The sequence below is a fragment of the Prinia subflava genome, chromosome 2 (genome assembly GCF_021018805.1).
Source record: "Prinia subflava isolate CZ2003 ecotype Zambia chromosome 2, Cam_Psub_1.2, whole genome shotgun sequence".
Taxonomy (NCBI): domain Eukaryota; kingdom Metazoa; phylum Chordata; class Aves; order Passeriformes; family Cisticolidae; genus Prinia; species Prinia subflava.
Window position 1 is genome coordinate 78,161,899 of NC_086248.1, and position 21,558 is coordinate 78,183,456.

At 36.0% G+C, this 21,558-nt stretch overlaps 1 protein-coding gene across 1 annotated transcript in view; it reads right to left on the minus strand.

The window, feature by feature from the left end:
* The window catches only part of TTC27 (tetratricopeptide repeat domain 27), a 113,417-nt gene that overhangs the window by 50,858 nt on the left and 41,001 nt on the right, over positions 1 to 21,558 (minus strand). Inside the window, exon 10 of the mRNA XM_063390683.1 lies at positions 4,019 to 4,132. Coding sequence (XP_063246753.1) covers positions 4,019 to 4,132 — 114 coding nt within the window. The remainder of the gene's footprint in view (positions 1 to 4,018; positions 4,133 to 21,558) is intronic.

The window sequence follows — 21,558 nt, forward strand, 5'->3', positions numbered from 1 at the left end:
TTAGTAAGAACAATTTAAACAAAAAAAAAAAATCTCTTTTTTTATACACACAGAAAAACATTAGTTGCTGGAGAAAATTACACTCTCAAGTATTATTTAAGTGCAAATTAAAGGGCAGTTGACAGAATTCCCAACCACATACATCTGTGTATGACTAAGGATATAAAACAAGATCTCATGTGACCTTTCAATCTTAGGCATAATGATTAGCCTATAATATTGCTAGTCTGCTCCCAGCTCTCCTGAAGTCTTATTAAAACACCCTTTTCAAGACACATTTCTCTGCCCCAACAGGCAAATCCCTTTACTGCCAAGAAAAGCAAGCAGGAGGGAACCGTAAGAAATACTGCACGTGTTGCACGACGTGCTAGGAAAGCCAAGCCATCAGCTTGCAGGCATGCTGTCACCAGGTGTAACAGCAGCACAAAGCACAGCCAGGAAAGGGGCCCGGAACAAGCTGATAAAAGCTGCAAATGGAGGGGCAGCCAGTGTCGCCACCCAGGTTAGGGTAGGATACACCTGGGATATCCCAGGAGGGATAAACCTGAGCACGCTGCTGGAGTACCAGGCACAAGGCAGCTTCTCCTCTTTCATTGCTGGCATAATACAGCAGTAAATGGTGGTCCTGTTTCTACTCCACCATCCTTTGTACAAAGGATAATATTTTAATTGATTTTGCTTCCTTCTTCAAAATACTTTCAAATCCACTGAAATGGAAGAGAACATTTACTTCATTGTATCAAAAAACTACAGTAGGATGATACTCTATGTGTTTTGAACCGGTTTGGTTGTGGGTGGTTTCTTTTTTTATCATCTCTCAATTTTCTCATTTTTTCATAGACCACTCAAAATTCCTTTCTTTCTCTATCCCATCTTGTTACTTGAGCTCTGACTGCACTTTCAGTAGTCATCTAGCTTAACAGCTTAGTCCAACCCATCTTCCACTACTAATAGTTTGTGAATTAGTTTCTTACAATAAAAAGTATCTCCAAACTGATGCAGCAGTAGCAGGTTTCTGGTTTTATCAAAAACCTCCCCCCTTCATTCCTGTTTTCTCCCTCCCACTTTTCTTTCCACTTTAGTACTTCTCACCCTCCTGGACATTCACCCAAATGGAGGAACAACAATCACACAACCTTAAAAAAATCGTGCTGCATCCAGGGACACATTTTAGTTGGCAGTACCTTGATCCGCATTTCTCTGTATGTTACACTGTTACACTAAATATTCTAGTGGAACGTAAAATAACTGGTTTAGCTTTCAAACACTGTTTCCTTTTCTTAGAAAAATGGTCGAAAAAAGTACTGGCTTTACAAGTCTTTAACCGTAGTTTTGCAGATCCAAACCTCATTTAAGTAAAAACTGGACAGACACAACCTGCCACATCCAGAAAAAGTTAAGGAAAAAAGTATCTCATCCTCACTTGCAGTTAGCTACTAGCTGAAGTACACTGCAGAGCACCCAGAATGCTAATTTTAAAAATCAGTCCAAAGATTGCATTATCTGTAGTTCAGATTTTAAAAATAATCAGAAAAAGGCTTTGAAAGTGATCATTCCAATTCTTTTTGAAGTTTTCCAATTAGCTAAAAAAACCAAAAAAAACCCAACCCCACCCCCCCTCCCCCCTCCCCAAAAAAAACTAAAAAAAAAGGCAAAAAACACAACACAACCAAAAAACCCACCAACCCTTAAAATGTATGAAAACTGTTTGGCATAAAGTAGGGATATACATTTGGAGACTGGCAGTTAATTTTAACCAATATGCCCAAATTTCAAAAAGAGCTGCAAATATTTTCAAGTAATCACAATTATAAGCAGACATAGCTAGTCCTACAAAAAAAAGGTAGCTGAAAAACGCTTTCTTTGACAAACCAACAATGGAGCCAGGTTTGCTTTAGGGCTGAAAAGCAGCATATGCCTAGTCAGCAATATTAATTTAAAAATATGTTTATCAGCTGCAGACCCAGCACAGGAGCAGGTGAGGATGGAAACAGGGAAAGGAAGAAAAATTAGAGTAGATTAAGACAGGAGAGTCCCAGCACCCCTAAGTTAGAGCCTATAAAGGCTCACACACTTTTCAGACAACCCTAAAGGAATGTAGATTTAGTTTACCATGTCTCATTCAAGCTATTTTACAAGAATTTTTATAATTCCTTTAAAAGATTGATATTGCAAACAATCACATTTACACCTCCTCCCTTAATCTACCATAACTAATCTTTCTACAGCACTCTGAACTAGTAAATAATGAAACTGTAAAACAAGAACCCATTAAATACATTTGTATGAAAATTCTGTGGGTTTGAAATCCATTTTCTACTGAGAAATAGCTACAGAATTCACTCGTTCTTTAGTATCTTGAAGAAAATTATACATCAGCATCTTCATGAAGATGATGTATCGAAAATTACTTGTGCTATGTATGAAAAAAACATCATTCATGGTATCTTTCCTGAAACACTGATATTAAAAAAATTCTGATCTGATAGAACTCAGGAATGAAAACCTTAAATGGAAAGTTATTCATGTTATTTGATTAATTTAGCACATGTAAATCATTAGACAACTTTTAACTATTTTTGGAAACTGAGCTTGTTAGCATCAGATCAACACAAATACACAATTATATCCAAACGACTAGAAAGCTTAATGAAAGAAAACATAAACACACTAAGATAAAAGAGAATATTTAAAACCACAGATTCTGTGTCTACTCTGGGGTCATCTCCCAAAATGTCACAGCCCATGCTAATCAAATCCTTTGCATTACTGCAGTCGCAGCACACGAAGTCAGATAAATGGACTTGCTAAGAGAACCCCTTCATGAAGACTGCTGACATGAGACTGTCAAACTGTCTAACATAACAATTTCCAGTACTTAGGTTTAATCAAGCTAGACAAAAAATGTTGGAGGCACTCCAACTGTTTTATGGCTTAGGGCATCAAGGATTTTGAGATCACTTCCCAAGTGCCGTCAGATTCTACATCTCCCAGATTTGGAATCCTGGCTTCCCTGACAGTCTCCTAATGACCACAGGAAATTCCACTACAGCAACTCCATGTCTTCATCAGCAAAAGAAAAATGCAGTAGCAAATCCAAAATGCCCTCCTTCAAAGACTCATGCATCATAATGATTTTAAATGAAACATCAGCTTTTCAGGATTTAAATACATAGCACCATAATGATAATTTTTTACATTCCTGTCTGTTTTAGCCAGCAGTGTTGTCTGATGGACATACACAAATGCCTGCTGTTCATGTGACAAGACTTAGCTGTACAAAGATGACAAAGGGCTAACAAAATCGTAACATGAAAGTAAAAAAAAATCTAAAACAACCTTGATAAAGCCTATAGACCCTTCTTTTGAAAAAATGATTTTTAAAAGAAATCCTACTAGGTGACACATTTCAGTATTTTAACATTTATTTTTTGTATTTGAAAAAACAATCTTCTCTTTGTTTGGACTGAGATTATTTAAATAATCAGTGCTTAAACTTGCAATAAAAATACTAATTGCCAACTATAACATCAAAATGGTAAATTGAAATTGCTGCTTTATTCACAAATGTGTTTTCTTGTTCTCGCAATACCGATGACTGTTTACAAGTTTCAGTGTTTTATAGAGATTATTTACTTGAGAAAAAAAAAATTGAAAAATTTGATAGTAGGAGCTTGACATTCAGAAACATCTACATATATTCCTCAGATCGTAAGTCAGAAAAAACAGGTATAAAAATAGATTTTAATTTCAATCTTCCAAACTTGTCATGTTTTGAAAGTGATGATTCATTACTTGTACGTATAAGCTTATCTCAGGACTAGCAGGTACAGATGGATTTGTGGTTTATGCATCTAATTAAGAGACATAATTAGAAAATTATCTTGTACAGTTTGCAGGGAGGAACTGCAGAACCTCCTAACTCCTGCCTGTTTGTATTTGATTACATATATATATATAATCTATATATACACACACAAATATATTATAATAAGGCAGCTCAGCTCAGAAGTCTTACCTGAGTCTGCCTCATTGCCCGTTCCATTCTGCGAGTGCTTCCTTTCTCCAGTTTGGTCCGAAGGAGTAGAGCTGATGTCTGAATGGCCCAGAACTTTGGCTGGGAGAGCAAGCACTGCAGAGAAAAAGAACATTTTGCAATTACTTCACTTTTAAAAACATTGAAGACAGTGAAGTTTTTAACAGTGGTCTCAAACATGAATGCTGTTTCCTATTCTGAAAGTCAAATACGTGGCTGGAGGACTGATTTGATGAACTGAGGGCTGTACAAATTACCTTAATCTATTTTCAACATAAAAAGTGGCCTTCAAAACTACTCTCCTTCCCAGCTATACAGTGCTATGTTTATATGTACCCCCACGGTGCACAGACCAAACTGCACAAATGGAAATGGCTACTCAAAATCAAAGCAAAACAAAGAATTTGATCTTGGGCTGACTGGCTCAGCCTTCTCCACACCTGCATACTGGGTAGCTATAGACAGCGGCAGGGATCCTACTTGTAAAGGCTGAACAAATCCAGCTCTCTCTTGGCCTACTCTCATATGCAAGGTGCCATGATGCCCATGTTAACAGCACTTCCACATGAAAAATCTGCTAAGAATCTGAAGAATATTAATTACTGCAGAACTTGCCATGACCTGAGAATAACAGGAAGAATTTTTGACTTCAGTAGATGCATAGGGAATATGGAATAATCTATGTAAGCAGCTTTACTAAAATAATTTTAAGTTATCACTTGGAACACACTGCACTCACGCCAGGAACTTAGTGCCAGTCTCAAACCACTGATTTTCAGGAAAGTCCAATAGAAGACATGCAGCCAATACAACTTTGGTATCTCTTAATAATTTAAAAAGTGCCTGGATTCTTTCCAGTATGGTTTTAGACAGAATATACCACTTCTGAAAAGCGAGACAGCAGGAAAGCTTCCTTGCAATTTTATTGACACTGCAAATGTGGTCCATCTTCTCTGAGAAAATATATTTGTCTATAGATACTTGTAGACTGGAGAAAAAGCCCCAGTGGTTTTATTCTCTCCTCTCAAAGATCTCCCAAAGTATTAAAAAGCATAATTTGCTTATGGTTTGTGTTTAATGCCTGACAAACTTGTGTCATGTTGTAATCTGTTTTTGTTTTCCCTAGTGATTTCAAAGGAAAGGAAGCAGAAAGAAACAATCTAAAAAAAAATTCCTCCAAACAAAACTACAATAGAAAGAGAGGCAACAGCAAATGAAAGCATAAATGAAGGCAGTGAGAAGGCAAACACTTCAACTAATCCTACCCTTCGTGACCAAGAATCTCTGCACTGAGTCTTTCATGACTTCTACTCAGTTTTAGATTAGGAGGAACCCAAAGGCTTCTATACTGTCCTCTACATTCTGAGGATCTGGAATTAATTAAGGGAACACAGTCTTAAAATTCTCTATACTGTAGACTTTCAAGTGCTCTTTTACCAACTATAATCACTAAATCTGTTAACTGACGTATGTCCTAGTTCTGAGAGCTCATCTCTCTGCTGTTTCATCAAGCTTCAGTCAAATACCCATTTTAGTTTAGTCTTAAACACAAGCAAGGCATTTGTAGCACAGGACATTGGTGTCTGAGTTTGTTTTTTAGCAGCCGTACCAGGCAGCTGCTAAATCAAACACTTTAAGGAATTGCTAGGCCAAACATTTGAGCAATGTTTCCTTTACCTTAAAAGCTTATTTTGTGGGAAAGGTCACCCTTTCCCCCATTTTCTCCACTATTAATATTCTATCATATGAGTTAAATTTTTACTTCAAGGTATTTTTTTCTGTGCTACCTGGTGGTAGATACTAGTATTAATTTTGCAAAAGAACAATGACAACTAAAAGTCTTGGCTAATAACGCTCCAAAAGATATTTTCAGGTATGATTGCTGCCCTTGCCCAGCACCTTATTCTCTCACTGGTTCGCCTTAGCAAGAGGCCCATGGAGGGCAGAGCACGAAGTTTCTGTGCCCGCAGCATTGGGCTCTGCAGGAGAACTGGCCCAGGAAAGCCTCTCCTCTGTCTCTGGGTGCACCTCCCACACCACCACCTAAGCAGTGATTTAAGCTGCATGAGCTTTGTATAAAGGCATATAGGGAGGGAGAAAACCTGAAGAGAAACAGGGTGGAAGACAAGCAGCGATAATTATGTTTCACTCCTCTGCAGGAGCAATGACAAGTCATATTTTGAATAACAATCCTGCTTTTTAAAGGTATTCATGAAATAAAATGAAAGGTATACCTGCTGTAAAATTACAGAAGAAAAATTTAAATTTTCCAACAATTTTATTGATACAAAAAACCATTGCAACTGCACAAGACAACAAGAAGCAGACCTAGTTTTCATTTAAGAAGAATTTGTAATTTTATAGTTGTACAGAGCTCACAGTCCTGTGCCAGAATTCAAGTGCTCACCTTTTCATTGCCTAATTATAATGTTTAAAGAACCACAAAAACCCCAAAATAATACATGCATAAAGGGAACAAATGTTTATACTTAAAGGCTCTAAAGAATAGTTTCAGAACATCTAACCGTAACTATTAAGCAAGCTTTAATCTTACACCCAAAATGTCCAAGTATTCCAGATAATAAATACTTTCTCATGAGATGCAAAGCTTTATATTTTCACCTGAAGCTAAATCTAGACTCTGTTAATAGGACTATAGGTTAAAATAAAACATCAGGAAAAAAAACCCCAAACTTTATCAAGATCATGCACGTTTTGTTATACTTGAAAGTTCATTATATTGCACCACGGGCAGCTAAGAAAATTAGCAAAATAATTCTGAAGCAAAACCACTATTGAGAATCTTCACAAGTCATCTTTGTTCTTACTTTAGGGAAAGAACAGTTAAACAAAGAAAGAGAAACACAGGAAGATTATACAGGGTGAGAAGAAATGAAAGGGAATAAGGTTATGCAACACTTTCTGCACAGAATAGGATAATTTCCCATGGGAAAACTCATTTCTCCAATTCTTCCACACATTTTTTTCCTACAAACAATATCATCATCTCCCATCATATCAGAATGTAAAAAAAGGAGATGACCAAAGCATTACACAAACCAGAATATTTAATTCAGTGTATCTTCCTTATATGACATTCAAATGAAATAAGATGATGTTGCAAGTCTTAATAACAAAGTAATCCATTATTGTAAAACACTTAGAGTACCCCAATAACTATGTAAGAACAAAAGGCAAGTTTTGTTCTTGGAACAAAACTCCAGGCAACCTGTTCTAGATTGCTCAAGGAAGTTATTGATGCTCCATCCCTGGAAGTGTTTAAGGCCAGGCTGGATGGGGCTCTGAGCAACCTGGTCTAGGGGAAGGTGTCCCTGCTCATGGCAGGGCATTGGAACAGGATGGCCTTTAAGGTCCTTATGAACCCAAGCCATGCTAGGATTCCAAGTAATACCTGAATTGTGAGGTACATAGATTACATTAGTAATGACATCCAGATCAAACCCAGTCACGGTCAAACCCAAAAATCATGTACCATTAATGAACAATTCAGCCTCAGTATTCAGAATTTAACCTAGGTGTAAAGCACTCCCTGACCCTCTTATACTTTCTGTCAGAGAAAACAGAGAAAGAATTGCATCAGTCGCTCACCACTTACAGAAGGCAAAGATTGGTCAAAGCAACTCTTCTGCCTTCCTCCATCTACTACTTTAAAAAGTTGGAGTTCCTATAGGAATTCTTCCTGATATCAAAGTCAGGAAGAGCTAATTTGGGCATATAAGACATGCTAGAAAACCTGGTAAAGATGATTCTTGTTAACTGCAGCTCTAACTAATTTTAATGTTTTCTAATTTTTCCTTAAGATAAATCTATGCAGTAAGGCTATTCTTTCACTCCTAAAGCTTGCTCACTGATAAACTAACTGTAGCCTAGCAAAGTACTGTGATTGCTATGATGGAGCTATCATCTGAAAATGGTGTTGCAAACTAAGCAACGTTAATTGCAACCAGTTGGAGAATTCCTAAGAATTTGCACATAAGTCCTTCAGCGAACCAAAAATATTCTGTTTATTGGCCAAACTGCCAGGAAGGCAAAATTATTTAACCGAAGTCACAGGCATGAGGCACCCTGAGGATTGCTTTGTTCCTCTGTCATGCCTCCAAAGACACTACCCTTAGTTCAGATTCAGCTCAGGTTATTTGCTAACTTATTTGAAGTTACAAACAAACAAGCACAAAACACTGGGGAGGATTTAGAGAAAAAAAGAGAAATATTCCTTTTCAGTTCCCTTACATTATCCATTTTAGTTAACATACTTCAGGAGCTTTGTTGTTTACTTTTTCAAATAACTACACATTAGGATTTTTAAATTACTCATGTGGCTTACTTCATGTCTACTTATCAATAGTCTTGTTTCATATAACCACTTATATCTTTATTTGATGATTTTCAGTAATTCATTCAGGTAATTAACATGAAACCCTTATTTCTTCAACAAATCCCAAGGCAAAATGGCAACCTTTTCACTCGTCCTGTGCTTTTCTGTAAAATGAGGCACTACCATGGCTTCTTTTCCACATTTTATATCCTGCACAATAGTCAGGTGAGTACATAAAAAACCCCACTAGTATGACTGAGGCATGAACAGGGAAAATGTGCAGTGGCCTTGTATAGCTATCTGTTCATCGCTGATGAATTAATTTATTACTGAAAGCAAACTTAAAAGTGTTTAATTTGTTTTTATGTCCACAGCAAAGAACTGGCAAAAACTTCTACGGAATTAATGACTAGGAATAAGAGGAAAAAAATCAGTATGATATTAGGGAGAATGTGATTTGCTTTCCACATATTATTCTCATCCAGATAATCTTACATGTAAGTTTCTGTATAACTAATGCAAGTTTTTCTTCTCAAAAGTCATGTTCAAATGACACTTATTTAATTTGAAATATTCTGGAAATTTCTCCTAGCACTAAACTGGTGACCGAAAAGGCAAAATGAAATAAAATTAAAAATAATCAACTTAGAGAAAAACCTGAAAGATGCCACATTATTGTGGAAAAAACTTCCTTATATTAAACACGTGGTTTTTCAACAGAATAGTGTTTTGTAAAAGATACTCCTTGCAGTTCTGGGAAAAAAAGTATGTACAGAAAACTCTGCCCTGGAAAGTGGCTGAATTAACTTCAAGAAACCATTTTTAATTGCCTAAGAAAGATTAAGGCAATTCAAGGTCCAGAGGGATGCAAAAATAATAGAAGTTTTGAGAAAAGTCCTTAAAATATTAATTCCTTTACTAGCCAAGCTCAAACACAGATCTGCAGTAGTACTGGTAGCATCTGGTTGAAATGGGATTTGTAACTTTAAACAATAATTCTGTTAGAACCCTATAAGTTAAAATAAACTACATTTGTGACTAAGTGGTTTCCAATACCAGTGCAGTTTTTACGTTCTAGTGAAAAGCACAAGTATCAAGAGGGCAAGAAAAATACTAAATTTCTACTTACAATTAAGCAGCAGAACCATGGCTTGGCAACAGAACAAGCCAGTCAGTATGACCACTTTTACCTTTTCTGCTTAGTGTAGGAACATGTAAAAATTTCCTGTTGGCTCAAACAGATCAAGTATGTTCAAATCAAGTATACATACCTATTCTGCTGTACATGCCCATCCCAAATATTTTAAAATAAATAGGATCAAAAGAAGATCTGATTATATGGCATCACTAGCAAATGTATGACACTGAGGTTTCACAGAGCTCAAATTACTCCTAGTAGTGTTTTTATTCTTATTCACAACACTCAACAGTTTACCAATCTTTCGGTGACCACAAGTTAAGAGGGAACTATAGCAACTATGCACATACACAAACCCTCAAATCAATAAACAACTAAAATTCATTACTGTTTTCTAAATAGGCATATTTAACTGGACAAGAAGTAGTATTTGATGTTTAAGCTGATTTAATGTACATGTCAACAGATTTCTTTTAAGCAAAAAATGCTGTTGTGCTGGTGAATATAAATATTTTAATGCAAAAATTTGCTTAGCAACCAGCTAAAGGAATGATTTTATCTCCTTGTATCTGTATTTAAATTAACTTTCTATTTTGCAATTATCACATTACATATGCTCTTCATATGATGAAATGAAATTTCCAATAAATCTAAACATGCATTCAGGATTGCAGAACATTGAAAAACAGTTACAATAAAAAGATCTTTGATACACCATTATCCTTAGTTCAATGCTACCCCCAAGACTTTTCCGTTATTATACTCAAATCCTCTCTGTTGTTATGTGTAATGATAGATAATTACTGTAGGTAAATCCCTATATGTATTTTTATGTAACTGCATTGAAATGGAAACCTTAAACTGAAATGTGTATCTGTAAACACTCATCTGATTTAAAGCTATCATTTCAGAGAGGTTGTTTTTTTTCCATACTAACAGGGAAGCTCCTCCAGTGTCTTAATATATCATCATTTTATTGAAATTGAATAATCTGAAGTTCAGACAAAAACAACTCCATTCTTCTATACTTAAATATAAATATGAAATACTTTTCATTTCTCTGAGGGTATCACCTCGATGTGTGACAACTTCACTTTAGGTTCAAAATTCAAACAAAACCTGACAGTCAATAAAGATTTCCTCTTGGACAGTAAATTGGAAGAGGTAGCAACAAAACACAACACATCCAATTCAAGCCTATTGACTTCACTGCTTCCACAGGAGAACTTCTACTCATGGAATCCACAGTACAATTTATATAAAACATTGTGAGTATGTAATAGTTCTAAACAAACAACAGTGGTTAACTTGGGAACAAACAAATAGGATGATGAAGTCAATTATTTCAAACCATCCTCTCTTTTCAGCTTCTCTCATCCATAATCATTGGCACTGCAGAAAAGATTCCCAAATAATATTTTTGGAATCTGCACCCCTATACAGGATAGCAATTTGAGCACCTATAAATTCCTCACCTTTCTAAGTATTTTGACAAGAAGTATTTGATTGCATATGTCAGTGGTTAGATACGACATACTAATGTGGAAAAAAACCCCCCAAATTTGGGGCATCTGTTAATTTAGTTGACAGCAAACCTTTAGATAAATAATTTCTAGAAACATTAGGATTGCTTTAGGCATGAGCAATCAGGGTGTATATTCTCCAGTCACATTTTATTAGCTACGAACACCTTCATATTTTCTAAGGCCCAACAAGAAAAACATTACATTAGGATTTCACTCCAGATGATTCTTGTTTCAAATTGACCAATTCTAACCCTGTTTGGCATAATTATGTCCTTAGAGAGAAGCACAAACAAGATACAGGACACAAACAAGGACAATGATACACCTTGAGAATGCAAGACTTCCACAAATACTATGACAGTGGATATGTTTAGTGGCTAGCAGGAAGGAAGAGAAGACAGTCCAATTTATGCAGAACATCATTCCTAGTATGGACTAGCCAACAGACTTTGCAGATTGGTTTTTGGTTGCTTTTCTTTTCTATTTAAAAACAGTCTAAACAGAAGGAATACTTGCACCAGTGTCTATTGTAGTCTACTACATCTTTCCTCCTTGAGGTACAAAGAATTGCTCAGGTATCAAACAAACATCAGAGGCCCTATTGGTGTGTTCAACAAATATCAAAATCTGTGCTGTATATGCTTTTACACATCTCTTTAATTTCACACTTTTACTAAACATGGAAATCTGTCCTCCACCTCCAGTCATTCTAACAGAGTTTTGGACCAGAAAAAAAAATCAAAATATCATCAACTAATCCTGCAAATTAGAAGCGTATATACATCAACACATAAGCAACTGTCTTCAAAATTTCTGACTGCTTCTGTAAAATGGACTGCAATTTTAGGTAAAAACAAAAAGTATCTTTTTCCATATGGCTTTGACAATTAGAACTTAAACCCAACAATATGCAAAGTCTTTGGAGTTACAGATTACTAACTGATTTAACAGTCTCGTGGTGAAACTAGCAAGACAAGGATAATTTACATTTTTTTCTTCATAAACATGACAACTTGCATTATATACTTCAATTTAATTATATTTCAGGTATTATTCCAAGTCCTGTGTTAGTGTTTCTTTTCCAGTGTTGCATGAGGAAAATGTGTTATTACTTGGTTAGGTCTTAAATACTTTCTTGCCTAACAGCATCTAATGTAAATTCTACATGGCACCTTTAGAGCATTATGTCAAGACCTTTGCACTAGAATAACAAAACAAAAAATAAAGCAATGCTTGAGCCTGTATGAAGCGCATCAGCAGAAGTTCTGTATTTCTGTCTATTAGGTCTTGGTGTTTCAGAGAGTTGTTACATCATGACAGCATGCTACAGACTCAATCATGTGATCATCTGTGGTTTTTTAAGGCCTCTTGAAGTTACCATGATTTCAAAAATTGCTTGACTGTCAGTTAGGTAAACGAGAGAGACAGGCAGAAATCCTGAAAGTATTAAAGTGACAGAAGAGAAGATTTACTTTCCTGCACTGGCTGAGACATTAGCATTTGCACAGTGCCACTTTCCAGTACTGCTTTAATATTCCACATATTTCAGTAAGTTTAGACCTCACATTCAGCATATTTTTTCTCAAAATCTAAAGCTATTCATTCAACTGCATGACACGGTTTATTTTGGTCTATAAAACTAATCCTGGGACTGTTGAACTAAAATAGCTTTTCACCACAACAGGTGTTAGCTGATCATTAGCAGAGCTGGGCTTAAAGCTCTTAACCACAGCCATTAGAAATACCTCTTGGTGTTAAAAAGTCAAGAGCAAGGCCAAAACACCATCAGTGATCTGCACCAAGGGACTAGTTTAATTAGAATGGCATTTTTAAAATTCACTTTGTCTAGTCTTGTCTGGTAGCCTCAGCACTCAAATTGTAACATGACATCATTGTAAACACAAAGTACCTTTTGTTGACTCTGCCTACTGAAAAAAGAAGACACTATCTGATTTTTTTTTGCATTGTTATATACTTCAATGTGTTTGAATGAGATTTTTTCATATACATATTTTCAGAAGCTTGGATAATTTAATGGATTTGGAGTAAAATATTAATTATGACTGCTTTAAAATGAAGCATATGTGTACACACAGACACTGGTTACTTTTTTCAGTTTTCTTTTTGTCCACACACACTTTATAAGGCAAAATGTTAGAAACCTCTTAGGTAAACAGTTACTTATTTACACTGTACTAGACTGATCTAAAAATGAATGCTAGACTCAATAGAGCAGCAATTATATTGCACTTACCTAAAGGCAATCTAATGTTCTCAAGTGTCTCATTTAATCTTAGTCTGGAAGTGACTGACTCTCTGAAATTTATCAGATCTGAAGGTACATCAAATACAATATAAGAGTTATTTCATAGCTTGCTCAAAAGTTAGAAGACAAGACTGGAATAAATTTTCTTCTCAGAAGACTTAAAAAATATCCCAATACATGAAGGCTAATGCAATTTCACTTCAACTGTATTTTCCATAGCTTTTTTACCCCACTCAAATAGTGGTCTGTAGCAAATGGTCTTGATAACATCCACCCCATATTCTGTACTGCTTATCATTCTAAACATATTTCCCCTCCATGGCACTTGTTTTAAGCAGTAACTCTTACTCCTGATATCTAGCTTGCAAAGGGACAATTCCTGCTTCTAGGCAACCACGTATGCTAGATCAGCTTGTAAACTGTGCTGGCTTGTCTACCACTTCTGTAGTACCTAGAATATGACAGAAGAAAAAACATCAGGCAGGGAGTCTTGGAAGTTATTTGTATTATCTGCTCAAGGATATTTGTTACTATCCTTATCAGAAGCAAGACACTCCATTATCTTTCTTCAGCCATCTCTTCTACCTCCCCTTAAAAGAAAGCAATTGAGGTTGGAAAAACTCAACACGATCTCTTCTCAGCAACAGGTCAACACTACTTCATATTCACCAGCAACCTTTTCCTTTGTTAGTCAATACTCAGACTCAGCATAGTCGGCTGACTATACAGCTGACAGTCTCGACTGGGTAAAAGGATGACTTCCCAAAAGAAAATATCCTCAGACTTTACAGCTTGTTTGCTCCATTTGTTTTCTTTAGCATAGGAAATGTAAGCAATATTCAGGTAAAATGAGACTGCCTTACCCCTGGTCTTCATTCTTCTAATGAAGTCAGGAGAACACACAACTTCTCTTTCCATTCTCCATCACCATCCCATTTGAAACCTGAATAATTTCAAGTCCATTTTGCCTCCTCAGTGAATTTTATTTTTTAAGAACACAGAGCAAAAACAATCATACAAAAGGTCTGCTGCTTTTACTAACAGATCTAAATATGTCGCTCTGTTATTTTTCTCTCCTTTTGCTTCCATGTACACTTCCTCACATGTAGACTATCAGTCAAAACAACTCACTCCTCCCCAAACACACTTTTCAGAAGCGTAAAGGGAAATGGTTAAGCACTGTTAGAACAAGGTTCATATAAAATATGAAACATATGAAATGCCATAGCTGTTCCTTCCTCCTGCTACAGCGCTTATCTTCTGAATTTCCTCAGCTTTTAAGTTGGATGTTCCTATGTTGCCTCAGAAAATCTGTCTCACGCCATAACTCTGCAACTTAGAAACACCTAAATATTGTGTGTACTAAAAAAATTAAATTAAAGAGGGTCCTTTGACATGAACATGGGAGTACAGGAAATGATCTCTAGTGAGAAATAGAAGAAACACAAGCACATGATGGTTGTCTTTCCAGCTAGCTCTGAATGTAGCTCTGCAAATAAAAATGAAATGACAGCCCAGTGTCCCCTACATGATACAATTCACAGGGAATAAGGTCAAGAAAACAAGCACTAGAGAAATCTTCCCTTTCAGAGGAAGTCTCATATGTTCTGCAAAAAGAGTTGTGTGAAAGGAGTACAAAGATCTATGCTTACTGGAGGATTTTCAGCGGAAACAAAAAACTCAAAGAAAGCTTTGTATGGATTCAAATGTAACAGAAACACAAACAAGCAAGCTCATATTAGCCTGCATGGAACAAAAATATAATAAAAAGTATGGAGACTTATAGTGAGCTATAAACATGATTCTTTGCTTCCATATAATGCAGTCTGTGAGTTAATTTACATGCATGCAGGTAACTTGCAGAGAAAGCTATGGAAGAACAAATACCACCATTCAAAGTAACTTTGAATTATGAAAATGAAAACAATGAAAAGATCAACTCAGATCAGGTTTGGCTAGGAAAATGTTTCAATGCTTTTCTCCCTTTAAGATTTTCTACTTTCTAGTATCAGTTTATTCATAACAGGAAACCTAATAAAGATTTGCTACTTTCTAATAAAAATATTATCAATCAAATTAGTTGTTCAGTTCTACTTAAACAAGCAAATTGCAGATGTATCCCGGATGCCCAGAATGATGTAAGTTTTCTTTCACAGGAACAGGCATTGGTGGGCTGATATTTAGCAGGTTTTTAGAGCTTGATGCTCTCTTATGATACTAAGCGGTATACATATGGTGTCCTCATGTAAGACATGAAAGAAGAATAATTTTTTATGCTGTTGCCTAGTCTATTTTTGTGTTGTATTTTGGTTTGCTTTTTTCTTTTCATTTCAAGAGATTACTTAAGTTCAGAAGTAAAATTTCCTTGGAGGATCTCCATTTTTTTAGGAGAATAAACAAACTAGAGAAGAAAAGGAAATGGCATGAAAAAATAGAAGATACTGTTTTATTTGAAGGAATCAGGTTTCAATGACTAGTGAAGGGTAAACCACATAAGATATGGCTCCTATTTGCACTTAGAATGGAGACCAGCCATATGACTGACACTTGTTCTGTTGTGCCAAACACATCACTTATTCTGTGTTATGCTGCAAACAACTTCAGCCAGATTTGACTGTAGCAGCATTGTTTTTTTCAGGTCTGTGGTTTGGACTTACTCCTGAAACAGCATAAGTACATACTTCCACACCACATCACAGTATTGCATTTATTTCCTAAGGCCCAAGCTCAACAGTAATAAATCACTATTTTGGATACAAAAGACTAGACTTTAACTCTTTGGTACCAATGATAAGGATTTCCTTAGTTATTAAACAACAGCAAATTTCTCATTTTAACTGCTCAGCTTCTGGAATTTCACCATTTGTGCCAAGATTCTCAACATATCATGTGATCTTGAGGGTATATCCTGAAAACCAGAACAGCACTTTTTTTTTTCCTCTGCACAGGTAGTAAAATAGTGAATCTGGTTTGACAATAGCTAGATAACACATTTTAAAAATAGAAAATTTCAGGACTGTATGCAATGGTACACACTGTCTGCAGACTTGCAATCTGTTCAGTCTCAAGACAAACAAAGCAAATGACTGACAAAAAGGCTCATATTTAGAAAAAACTGTGTCAACGGAGGACATTTTCTAACTTGTTAGAATTGGCCATGTGGGAGAAGAAATCCTACCTCCCTTGTGAACTACCACAGTAGGCTCCTAAATCCTCTGCCTTCATGTTCCACCCCCTCCTTCAGCCTTGCCTCTCCTGTGACAAATAACATTTTCGGAACAGACAGTGCTACAGGTTAACCCATCCTCTGCTGATAGAAATTTATTCTTCAGGGAGACAGTTATGACTTTTCATCTGTTCATTTGTTACTGCTGCCTGTGGCTACAGACAAATTCCAAGATCTCTCAATACTTTCTCTGGGTTGGACAATTTCTTTTTTTTTTTTTTTTTTTTTTTTTTAAGTAGTACTTCTTACGCAGCAAAATCCAGGTAAAACTACACATGAAGGTTCTCATTCCCGTTTTTCTGCTTTACTTGTTTGAACTTTTCAGGGCAAACTCACTGCTTTCAAAACTCCGGATCTCTGGAAAAATTCTCCAGGGCTGACAGATCCTGCATCCTTATGCAACTGACCCAGGGTGGTGGGATTAGTCTGTTCTGCCTGCCTACTCATATTTATAAGCTCATCACTATGTTTTTTTCCATAGATGGCCAGTGATACTTCCTGTTTATCTGGCCTATCAACAGCCTCTGGAAGAATGCTCCTTTATATACTGCTGTTATCTGATGCTGCAAAGATTGGCACTCTAACAGCAACTTTTATCTTTAATTCTACAACAATAACTTCAGTACAAATATCCATTTACAATAATTATCCTTAAAATACTTAACTGAGATTTTTTTGCAGGAAGAGAATATAGGGTAGCAAAAATACTTGTTCTCAGACAGATTTGGAGCACAGTCATAAAAATTACACAAAACAATGAAGCATTAAAAGTTCACTGAAGGGAACTAGCCTCACTAAAAAGCATTAAATTATCTTCTTGACAAGAACTAATTTATATATTTTCAAAATTTCACAAGCTTAACATTAGTCAATGGCACAAGAAGAATACCAGTTGCATACAGCATTTACATTGTAAAATGCACATGTCCCATTGGTGAGCCCATCCTATAATGACATTAGCTGGTGAAAATCAGCTACCACATTTTCTTCTGTAACAGGCACAGTCAAAACAATTCAAGAATAATTACATGCCTAGACCAGTGATTTCTAGTAAGGCTGCCACTAACTTTATTATTCATCTCTGTCAGAATAAATTACAGAAGCTCTATAAAACACCTCCCCAGCCTTCAGTCTGTAAGAACAGCTGTCTGTAGAACAGTGAGACACAGCAAAAGAAAAACCACACAGTGCCAGACAGGACTCTACAGGAAGTGTGTCTACCTGGTTTTTCCCTGTTTTGAATGCCAGCACCCACCACAGGAATTCTGCCTACAATGATCTCTATGGTTCAGCAGTCTACACAGTGCAGTACTTGGTGTTCACAAGTAATGTGACGTGTTAATGCAAGAGGCATGCCTCACTTACTGCTTGCTGGGCTAAGGGGCTAGGAGATGGCTGGAGATGACAATTTCAGTGAGACTTCTAGGATGGCCTCAGCAGTTTCCCCAGAAAAAGCATATTAGCAAGTCTCATTGTCCATTAAAAGATACTTGATTCCTAATTTCATTCAGTTCCTTCCTGACTTCACCAGCAGAAATTCTTTGTCTTTTCAAAGAGCTACTGCTCTCACATGCAAGAGCATCAAGGGTGCTGGAGGCCACTGGCACCCTAGCTTTTAACATTATGTGCCAAAGTTTAGTTCCCAGGAGCAAAAAAATCCTGCCACCTTCCTTTCAATAGGCACCTTCCTGAAGACACAATAGGCCTGAAAGAAGACTGAGTCCTCAAGCAGCAACCAAAAGTGAGGAAGGAATGGAGTAAAAATAGTCAGCAATATGTTAGCCAGAGAGGAATTAGGGAAGATGAGAGCAAGAGTGGAAGATAAACAACAGGCAAGCGCTGACAAAGAAGGGCTGAGAGGAATATTGCATGGACGAGTAAACAGAAAGGGAAGCTGACACAGGCACAGTGACTAATACTAGTGGGGGGAGAAGTGAGAGACTGCTGGAGAGCATGAAAGAATATCCTGTATTGGTGGGCAAAAGTGAATAACATTCCTAAATCTGACAGAATTGAAGAGCAGAGAGAAGCTGTAATCTGAATATATTAGAGACAAATGGCAGGGTCTGGATTGTACTTTGACTTGGGAGAAGTTACAAGCATGAGCTGTAATGGATTAAGATTCAAATCAACAGTCTAGTGCCTGATTAATTGTATTATGCACAGAAACCACACCAAATATTAACATCACTATGAAAACTGGATGAAGAATTACAGAATGGGTTGGGTTGGCAGTGACTCTTAAAAGCCATCTAGTCCAATCTCCCAGCAATGATCAGGGGCATATTCAACTAGAATAGGGTGGCCAGAGCCTCATGCAATTTGACCTTGAATGTTTCCAGGGATAGGGCCTCTACCACATCTCTGGGCAACTTGTTCCAGTGCTTCAACACAATCTTCATAAAAAATTTCCACCTTATGTCTAGTTTGAAGAAGCTACAAAGACATTTTACTTTGACAAATGAAAGAAGCAATCTTTTCAGCTAAGTACCCCTATGGTCTGCAATCTTCCAGCTTTATTACAGCTACAATACACAGAAATAAACATTTGCCTATTACATATATGGAAAAGACACAGAATGTATAGACACATAAAGACACACACTGCAGTTCTTGCACAATAAGCTGTAAGATAAGAACTGCGCCTTTACCCAGCCACTAAATGTCCTGCTTGCTTTTCGACTCTTACTACTAAGCTAAGAGCTTCAGACCATGCAAGAGGTTCAAAATAAAAACCACTTTATAAACATATTTCATTCCTTTATTCCAAAACTGTAAGGCTTTGACAGACATGCATTAAACTAAAAAGCAAAGAAAACATCATTTCTAGCAAACAATAAAAAACTAAATTAGGTACAATACCCAAGGCATATGCTTTACCTCTCCTGGTGTTGCAGTTATGAAATCAAACATCTAATCTTACAGCACAGAAAAATCTTTCCCAGTCTATTTATAGAAATCTGGAAAAAATATTTTCTCATCCTTTGTCTAGACTAGACAGAATTCACTGGAGAATGTGTTGGGCAATGTATTCTGACAAATGTACTTAAGCAAAATCTAGCTGACACATGACATGAAGTCTTTCAAGAAGAAAAGAAAAGCCCAAGCTCCAATTTAATTAATGCAAGACATGCTTAAGGATAATATAGACAAGACAGTAAAATCTCAAATATGTCAAAATATATGAACTAATACCTAGTGTCATGATTTTTATTTTGGTTCAGAAAAGGCCCCAAATCTCAGCGTCTCATATAGAAAAACATTAAATAGTGTAAATATTTTAAAACATTTTTGCAAATTGAAACATGCAGAACATGATGCTTTTAAACATTTTATTGGCCTTTGTTTGAATAGTCTTCATAACTAACAGCTCTACTTGCTATGATTAATGCAGCCAATCTAAACATGTCCAAAGTATTTATGTTATACCATAGTATCATATATACTATATTCTAGGCATATAAATTATACCAGAAAAAAGTCTGAAATTTCTCACAGTAATCATGAGACTCATTTAGGATACACATTGCTTGAACAGTCCACTAAATGAGCTGGCATTGGTTCTATTTCCTGATGCAATGGGCTAACCTTCATCAACAGAACACAAACCTTTCTTACTCATGTATTTGCATAACTGGAAATTACTTTTCATAAGGATCACAGACACTTCATGTGAATTACCTTATGAAGTTTTCCTGCATATTTGATGTAAAAATACTTTGCTTTATTCGTCTGTAAATTACACCAGTAAAAATCTATTTCAAAGAAAAAAATCCAGCTGAGCAACGAGGTTCTGCTGGCAATAATAAAAGCTTCTTCCCCCCTTTAGTCATATAATATGTGATCAGTACTTGAATTCAAGCACTCTATAAATACATGTAAAATAAATGTGTATATACCCTACAGATGTATTTAAATGTTTCATAAATTAATTTAAGCTTAACATCTTACTTTCTGGCCAACAGCACTTTAAAATTCCATTTTTCTATTTAAAGATGCTGTTTCTGATAAAAAAAAGGAAAGGAAATATTGTGGAAACACCAAAATCAGAGCTGCTTAATCTTTGTCCTTCGGTAACCTAGAGGGCACCATGTTTTTCTACGACATACCAAAGCCAACAACTCCTCATACAAGGGCAGGACAATGCACAAACCCATAACCAAGATCATTGCTGAACAGAGCAGCAGTGATTTACTCAAACAAGGACAGCTAAGAAAGTAAATGAGTATTTCCATGAATCTAAGCTCTAAGTGTTTCTTTGGAAAGTTTTTCAAAAATACTAACTCCAGATCTTTCTCCATTACATCTCCTTTCAAAAGTCCACCGTTTATAGACTTAGAACTTGATCAAACATCTTTTTCCTCAAAAATCTTGAACTGTCTGTCAACAAATGTACGAAAGAAAATACCAATTAGAAATCCTTTCCAGTAGCTTGGCTACCTAAAACTTCAAAAGGAAAAAAGACCAAAGGAAAAAAAAATAAAGAAAGGAAGAACTATTGGAGCCATTTCAGTTTTTCATCCCTAATTGTGGGGGAATAGAAAAAGAAAGTCATGCAGGAATGGGGTAAGATAGATTTATTGCTTATCACGTTCATATTATGTTTTTCCCAAAGCAGCTACAGTAGAATAGCTGTAACTGACTGCATTCAAAAGAACCAAGAACAACAGGACAGTGACATTTTACTGATGATAAATGAATCAATGAGTATCAGATTTGCACATTTCAGACACCTATGGATAGAAGAAAAAGCATTTCATGAATGCAATCAAAGTTTATGACATTGTAATCAAACCTATCTTAAAGTGCATTAAGTCACAAAAAATCTGTTCATAGTTTTCTATATTTCATCTTTAACATGGACCATAAAGATTGTTTGGTCAACTGATATGAAAAATATTCTACTTACAACTGAAATACAAACACTATATCATCAGAGAAAATTAAAATTCAAGTTGTTTAGACACTAACAAACAAGATTTCAATGACCTTTATTTTTTCAGATGCTACATAACAAGCAAGACTGGAGT